The sequence below is a fragment of the Melanostigma gelatinosum genome (assembly GCF_949748355.1).
Source record: "Melanostigma gelatinosum genome assembly, chromosome: 2".
Classification (NCBI taxonomy): Eukaryota; Metazoa; Chordata; class Actinopteri; order Perciformes; family Zoarcidae; genus Melanostigma; species Melanostigma gelatinosum.
Window position 1 is genome coordinate 15,516,050 of NC_136635.1, and position 8,931 is coordinate 15,524,980.

General features: G+C 38.4%; 1 protein-coding gene across 1 annotated transcript; it reads left to right on the top strand.

The window, feature by feature from the left end:
- Window positions 1-2,390: 2,390 nt before the first annotated feature.
- Window positions 2,391-6,076, top strand: ric3a (RIC3 acetylcholine receptor chaperone a; the record flags this gene model as incomplete). Its single annotated transcript, XM_079286670.1, has 6 exons — window positions 2,391-2,508; window positions 3,419-3,636; window positions 3,933-4,008; window positions 4,320-4,416; window positions 4,976-5,127; window positions 5,307-6,076. The coding sequence occupies 6 exons, from the start codon at window positions 2,391-2,393 to the stop codon at window positions 6,074-6,076; spliced, it is 1,431 nt and encodes a 476-aa protein (XP_079142796.1).
- Window positions 6,077-8,931: the final 2,855 nt, after the last annotated feature.

An 8,931-nucleotide genomic window follows, 5' to 3' on the forward strand; every position in this document is an offset into this window, starting at 1 on the left:
GAACAATGTCACAAATGAAAAAAATATACCTTTTGCAATTAATTATAGTTATTCAAGTGAAGTTTGCTTTTATCTCTTCTCCAAATTTACAAACATAAAAGACTGATGGAAGCAGGGCAATCCCACACAACTCACACAGCAGAAAATAGGGCTATGATATCACAATATGTAATTACAATACTGAATGTATTTATGAACCTACTTATGCACCTTTCACCAACTAAATGTCATATGTTCCATATGTATTAATACTTTTGATTACTGCATCTATGCCTCATGGTTCATTCATTTCCTCTTTTTAAAGTTACAATCTCAAAGACCTCCGTTTACTTCTCTCTGGCGGCGCCGATGGCAATAAGCGGTAATTGCAAGTGGGAATCTCATTTCACAGAGACGCGAACAGTGTTGGGAATGTCACCACCAAATTCATAAAACTGCAAAGGCATGGGCTTTCATTAGTGATTCATAGGCTTAATCGCCATTGTGTTAGCTCATTCAGCGATAGATAGTGATTTAACAGACATGTATTTGAATTAAAATCTTCAGGATTATTACTTCAATGTTTTTCTTCAATTAACTGTCTTTTTCGTTTTTAATTCAGACAAGGCAATTTTCCATTTTCAAGATTTTCAAGGTACTGCCCACAAGATTGTGGGCAATAAAGTAAAACAAACACATTTTAACTAAACAATTAACTTACGATAAAACATAACTATTTCAATGTTCCTAATATTGAGGTCAACACAGGTGTGGAAATGGAGATGGTGAAGTACCTTATTAAAGACGACTAAATGTGTGTACTAATATTGTAGCAACATGTGAGCGGTACCATCTCGAGTGAAATAAAATGTACTAAAACTGCACATGGTTTTCAGGAGAGAGAAATACCACGAAAAGTACATCCTACTCAGTCATTACATTCTACAATTTTAAGACATCTATTAAACACCATAAATTACACTTGGATTGACTGTTTCCCGCATGACATTCCTCTGTATCCGAGCCTGCACTGCCATCTGCTGCTCTCTGGTATGAATCACACACCAGAGGTTTACAGAAATGATCGTTTAAAAGGTCATGTGTTGCATTCAAGAGTGAATCGTAAAAACCCATTTTATAAATATAAATTCTGTATTAAAGGCCATTGTTTGGGAATAATACATTAAGAACAATGATGTTATTTTACTATTAATTAATACTTACTGTTGTTGGTTGTTGTCTGTTTAATTAAGAAATCAAACAGCACAAAGCTGGTTTGTCTTACAGCAAAGGGATGCATAAAAAAGACTTGCATATCAGGAGTGTAATCTCAAACTAAACTTTGCTTCACAGGTGCTGTTACTCAATGCTTTTGGATAAACTCAGCCAGGAGCAAAATCACGTTGGTTCAGTACAGTGTCATGATGGCTTATTTTTGGCATTTTTAGCAAGCTTAGTTTTAGCATTTAGAAATATAATTAGGAAGCGGAAATATATAAAATGTCTTTCTTTGAAAAAAAAACGTGTATCCCTCCTCCTCACTTTTTAATACCTCTTCTTGGCACACTACGATAATTCCAATGAGAATAAGAGCTATTAAAGGGACCAAGTGTGCGCACATCCAGGCAAAGTTACTCGGGTGCAAGAAAAAAAAATACTTCACAGCAGGAATACACTTACTGTTTTAAATGTCAGCTAGAAAGAATAGCAACCCTAACCCAGAGAGACACTTACAAACGTATCCTTTTTTTTTCTTTCTTGGAAAAATCACAAAGTGATGCACTTTCCAACCAAAGCCATCAGTCTGCCGCTTTTATCAAATCTGAATTACTGAGAGCTGTCATGAAGTCACACATTGGAATCCTGCATTGCCTCACAAGCAAAGCAGTGATCGGCCTAACGAACAAATCTTATTAAACCACCCATAACACACAGTAAAACAGTGAGCGGCCTTACCTAAAACCAGATATGTCTTCCTGCTCATTATTTTCAGCTTCGGCTTGTTGCAGCAATAAACCTGGATCATGGAAATCATTTTTTGAAAGATTCTTAATCTTGTGGCGCCTCCAAATCGGTAAAATTCCCCCAAGTCTCTATGTTAACATGTGCACCAAATTTGTATACAATAATAATTTAGAAAACAACAACGTTATCGTAACTGTCACATTCATCCAAACATGAAATTTGATATGATAAAAGTTATAATCATCATAATAATAATAACAATAATAATAGGCACTAGGCCAGTTGATTGCCTCTTTGGGGATTTGTAGTCAATATTTCAAACGGCACTTGAAGGCAGCTGGTCTAATCCGGTCTAATCTGGGCAGCAACGTCACCAGATGAGAGATGACATCTGTGCATACTAGCTTTACTGTTCAAGTGGCATGGCTGTCATTTTGTGAGACAAAATGTCAATAACAACTTGCCAGAAGGTTACTCTTATATCATGCTCTGTTCTCTGTATTTCTCTCTTCCTGCCCAGAATGCTTTTACCCAGAGGGAAAAAGGAGATGGGTCGGCCTGAGGGTAAGAAGGGTTTATCAGATCATCATTCATCCATCCGTCCATCTCCATCCTGCTCCATCTCCAATGTTTTTGTTGTTGTTGTTGCTGCTGTTGTTGTTGTTGTTGTTGCCAGCTGTTACTTTACAGACGATACAGAGTATGTGAGGCCCAAGCCCCCATCACAATGTGCATATGTTCATCATAATGTTACAGAATTGATAAGAAGAGAACAGAAAAACATGTATAGAAGCATATGTGTGTGGACTGTATTGTGGAATTTTAAAGAAAAGCACAGCATTTATACATCTACATTGCACATGTTCAAATATGTTTAGGCCTATCTATTCATATCTTGTAATTCATGTCTACACTACGTTTTAAATAGCCCATATAAATCACAGTACTGTAAAACAGAAATTATTGCAGGGTTGTATGTATTTATTTTGTTATTATTTGTATTTGATCATTTTATGCCTCATGTCCTCACACTGACTCACACTCACACATCCTGACACCTGTTCCTTATGAGAAGATTTTATTTCCTGTTCTTTGAGAGAGAAGATTACAGGTTTTTTTTGTTTTTTTACAAACACAGGCTAGAAATAACTTAAGTTCACTGTGTGACAGCATATTCAACATGCTGGCTGCCAAACACAAATCAAGCAGTGCTTTAGACTCAATTTTAGAAAATTGAAATAGTATATCGTAGCAAGGAATAGAAAGATAAATTACCAACAATCAACAAAAGCTATAGTGCTGTTCAACGACCAACAATACAAAGTACCCCAGCACTGTTTAAACAATTACCACACAACAAATAAATAATTCATAACCAAAGATATTATTTATTGACGAAGAGATTGCTGTGAGACGTTTGCAGGAAACATTCGCTCTAATTATTGATCGATTGATCTATTATTGTCTCCTCCAGTTGGACCTGGGTTCTACCCTCCTGTGATGCACCATCTGTCATTGCCAAAGGACCCAGAACGGTGGGGTGTGGACCCTTCATACTCCATGGCACACAGTGCTGAGGTCATGGCCAAAGTGAAAGGCATCGGACGAGGCAAAAAGTACAATCTGATGGCTCAAGCGATACCCATATATGGCTTCGGGATACTTCTTTACATCCTCTATATAATCTATAAGGTATAGTGACTGTGACTGACCTGCTTGGTAGGCAGGTTGTATAGGTACAAAACACAATATTCACTACCGTATATGAATATAAAGTGTTAATCATGCAGCCTTACACCAGACAATAATAAACTGCACTGTTATGCCTTATAAATACAGTCTAATGAGAAATACAATGGTGATATCTGTGACAATATAGTGACTCTGCATTTACTCTCCATTTTGGCAATTTCATGTACAGTAGATTATTTAAAGATATGAATGATTATTGTTATGATCTATTATGCTAAATATGTATGTGTTCACAGCTGACATGTAAGGGGAAGACTACTGAGTCAGAAAACCACACTACAGTAACCAAAGAAAACATGGAGAGTGAGATTAGTAAGTACCTTCAGTGATTTATTGATTGATTGATATTATTGGTGCAATTCGAAAAACAATTTATTTCTGAGTTTCTATGTCATTTTAACTGTTTATCGACAATATGTTAGCAATTGTGTTTTTTGATTAGTGGCATACAGCTCTTCAGTCAAAGAATTATCACAATCAAAAGTGCAGTATAGGAAAATATTTTTGTAAAGGGAATTTGGTGTGTATGCAACAAATATTAGCATGCGTCTGTGCATGTGACAGACATAATTTGCACATTTATGTAAAAATAAATTGTATTTTTTCTCCTGTAAAACTTGTAGCACCCGAACATGAGCTTGTCAGGCTTCAGGAAAGGCTTCTGCAAACAGAAAGGAAGATGGAGAGAATTGTCTCTGCAAAGAGTAAAGGTTCTGTGAGGTAAGACTTATTTTTCTCTCAGCATCCAACATTGCACTGAAGAACCAGAACCAGAAAAAAAATCACTCATACGGGGATAAATCAGTACAGACCCAGCATGGAAATGAAAGGGCTAAAGATTAAAGGGAGAATTATTCAAAGGTGGAAAGGCCACTGGCATATTGTACTTAACAGCTACAGCTACTACTCTTTTTAAAAATCCTTAGGTCATATAATAGCATACATTAGAAATTGAATCAATGTAGAAAATAGGAAATGATCTCATTGCCAGTTTGTTGGAACTTCTGGATATGCTAAATAACTCTTTTCAGGAAGCAAATAAAAACTGAACCTCGAAGTGATGCTTATTAATCAAAATTCAAAACATCTTTCATCTGTGCCTCATCGCACTCAGTAGGAATCAGAACATCAAGAGAAAGTATGTGTTGCAGCTATATGCAGCAATTAGAGGAATATTACAGACAAAGAACCATTTACTGAACCGGCATAGATTGATGAACCATAGCTTTGCCTTCTTGCATGACTCCGCTTCATTATCTGCGCTGTTCTCTGGTGGCAGAAGGAGGAAGAGTAAAACTTCTATATCAAAGAAGGAGGAGAAATTACTCAAGCAACTTCGACAGATAACACTGCTGATCCAAGAGGGCCGGTTGGAGGCGGACTCCCCTGAGATGGAGGCTGAGGAGATCCCCTACTGTGTCGACTGGGAAGGTACAAGTCTAAATCTGAATCTCAAAGCTTCTCACATCTTTTTACTGATTCTACAATCATTGCACTTGTAGTCGCAGATTTTTGTCTCCAGGGAAATCAAATCTATTTTCAATTAAGCCGTTTTATGATACCAAAATCTCATACTGTATATCAAATGATCGTTTCGTACGTCAATGCAGGCTACCCAGAGGAGACTTACCCAGAGTATGATGAGCCCTACAAAAGACGAGGATTTGACATCTTTACACTGGAGGAACCCCCCCACCAGCCCACCGCCGAGGCCCTGGCAGAGAGGATAGAGCAAGAGGAGGAAGAGCTTACGGCAAGGAAACTATCCATAGTGGAAGAGGCAGATGAAGAGGTAGAGGAAGAGGTGGAGGAAGATCAGGATAAGGAAGAAGAAGTAGAGGAAGAGACAGAGGAGGAGGAAGAGATAGAGGAAGATGAGGAGGAGGAAGAGGAGGAGGAAGAGAAAGCAGAGAAAATGCAGTTGCTCAGTCTTCCTTCATTCCAGCCTGTTGCAGACAGGAAGCAGGAGAGACTTGGTTTGGAGGTGAGCAAAGAGCTACAGCGTCTCAATGGAGGAAAGAAGCAAATTAGCTTTAGTGACCACAACGATGTGTTCCACTACCCGAAAGAGGGTACTTATGAAGAGGAGGAAGAGGAGGAGGAGGAAGAGGAGGAGGAGGAAGATGAGGTGGAGGAAGATGATGAGGGGACAGAGGTGGAAGAGGAGGAGGAAGCGGATGAAGACGATCCAGTGATGGAGGCAGAGAGCCTGCAGTTCAGCTGCGAGGGTTGTCCCAACCCGGAAGAGGAAGCAGAGGAGGATAAAGAAGAGTATCTGTTCCTGTCGGACCCTGTGGAGGATGACGGTCCTACCCATGCAGATGTGGCCAAAGAAGTTGGGGCGAGTAGGCTGAGGATGCGGAACAGGAGGGAGACGTAAAGGACTTTTCCGATTACTGTGCTGTACTTACTTACCAAGTGACAGTGAGCTCCATGCTCCTCAAATTGTACTTTGTTTATCACTGATCCCTCATGTGTGTAAAATATAGAGCAAGCGCTAAATAGAGTCGTGCAATGCTGCTCTGAAGTGATACTTTTATACAAATAATAGTCTCTGTTCACACCAACAGTATGGTCAGAGCTTCTGATATTTCTTATTTTTATCTACAGGCTGTTCTTTCAGGCCCTGCGCCCCCCTGGTCCACCCACACAGGTGTTTTCACTTATTTGCCTGATGTCACCTGTCTTTCAACAAAATGGGCTTGATTGATTATCATCTCCCTCTCTCTCTCTCTAGACCTGATAACTTTTACTTCATCATTCTTATTGGTTGATTTCGTGGCACAGCCCAACTTCAATCAGTCAGGTTAATTTAAAACACCTGCGTGGATGAGCAGAACCTTTAAAAGAGCTGAATATTATCATAAAGTTGGTGATTGCTCATTTGCTCTAATTTTTTCATCAAATAATCAAATTATAGACCAACACAACATTTGCATGATTGATCATCACCCCAGATTAGTTTTGCTACCTTATTGTTGCTTTTTTTAATCAGAAACTGGATTAATGTATTTTACAGAAGCCATGGGTGCTCACATCAGCAACAGAGAATTAAGGCTTTGCTAAATTAGGAATGTAGTAGTTTATGACTACATTGACTACTCTGTCATGCAACATCTGCCTCCACCTGCTGGTCCAATGTGGTTCTACTCTTGGGGATGCTCCCTGTTGCAGTAATGCGGCGTAGCAGCTTAGAATAAAAAGCCACCTTATAAATAACATCCAGGGAGCATCACAAATAACCCCCATGAAGATCATCATAGTAATAGAAACCCTCCACGGTGCACGCAATGGTAGTATGGGCAGGTGGAGGCTGTGGTTTGCATTCTGTTAGCAGTTGTAAATCGCAGTAAAATGTGTCAATATACAGAGTGTTAGAATTTAGCAGCACAACTTTGAATTAAAGTGTCCTGCCAACATTGAGTCATTAGCTGCTGTTCACATTGAGTTGTTGATGTGCTTCGTAAGGCAACAGAGTGTTTCAATATTCCTGGAAATATTTCACTTGTCTGACAAAAGTAATGACATTATAACAGAACACAGATTCTCAATCGTTCTGTATAATTAGAAGATGACGTTGAATGATTGTTACAATCACCATAGAGCAAAAAAAGGCAGAGTTTTAGTTTTCAGTTTGCTGTGTTTCTTTATGTGAAAGTTAATGGACAAATGGTTCAACATTAGTCCCTCATCAGTAACTGTAGCAGACATCATTTTCAACAGCCTCACTGCGCTCACGGTTACATTACATTACAGTCAGCAGACGCTTTTATCCAAAGCGACTTACAATAAGTTAACATCAAACACGTCCCTTTGGACAATAGACCTTTCTCACTGTGGACATTTAGAATCGTCCCACAGATGTGACTTCTAACAATAACAATGGCTGCAATCCATTAATAAGGTGTTCCATTCCCAGAGCCCCGGCATTGTGCTCGTTGTCTCACCGGCTTGATTTGCAAGCTTACCTCGACAATCAAAGCCATAATTTAGTAGTTACACCTGCGCTTCTTCTGGTATGACAAGTCAAAATGTCAGCTATATGAAAGGGCTACTGTTATGATTTTTTTCTGACATTTGTAAGGAACATTTTCATTCTAAAATGATTTTGAACGACATATCCTACTGTTTATGCCCATTTAGTGTAAATATTTAACGTTACAAAACCTTGACATCTATTTTTCTGAGACATTTTTGACAGCTATTTTTCAACATGAGCAGTGTTTTATGTGTCACCTACGAAGTTGTAGAATAGATGATCAAGGATAGACATACAGAGGGTGACTGAGTCTGAAGCTGAATCTCATAGAGATATTGATGAGCGGATGTAACGGTAAGATCAAGCAGCAGCTCCAAATTTCACTCTCTGATCATACAAAAAATGCAAAGCAGAAACGAAAAGAATGGACTGTAAAGTATTAGCTAGTAGGTAAGGTTGTTCACCTTGTTGTAAAAATACCAGACGTAAAGACAGCATTGCTTCTCAACTTTAAATGAAGTATTTCAATTTTTTTCTACTTCTTTCATGCATTATGTAGGCGTATAACTCCACCCCTTATATACAATCTACTGGATTTACATCTTGCCACTAGATTTCAGCATTACTAAAAATGTTACATTAACTGGCCCAGTGAGGAACCACAAGCATATCGTAGCAAGGAACAAGGTGAGTGATATACATTTTCTGGGACTGGACTTTATTGGTGATGAGAGATGGTATGTTCATTGTTACCTTGTTTTGAAAGAAGAGCAAAGGTCAAAGACTGCATCAAATTCATGAACATGTTTTGACTCACTGAAGTTTTATTTTTTTCCATGATCAAAGGACTGTGTCTATACCGCCACAGTAAATTGTACACCATTTATTGTACATTACAACGAGAGCACTAATGACAGAAAGTGAAAGAACCTTTGGTTCCTGGATGTATGAAAAGCAAACTTTACAGCAAAAGTATCAACAATTTAAAATAGTTAGAACACAGTTGAGTACAAGAATAGCACATTTGATCACGATTTCCTCATAAACCACAGTAACGATAGCGGTATCAGAGATTGTTCTTTGCCTTCATTTAGCATTTTTTTAATGGCCATAAAATACAAAATACTATCATATATTTGAGAAAGAATAGTGTCGCATAAGGAGCCAGAAGAAGAATATTTTGAGTAAAAATGTGAACAGCAATAAACCATGTGATACAGAAATTGACTGCCAGTCGGATGAGGAATGTACCAAAC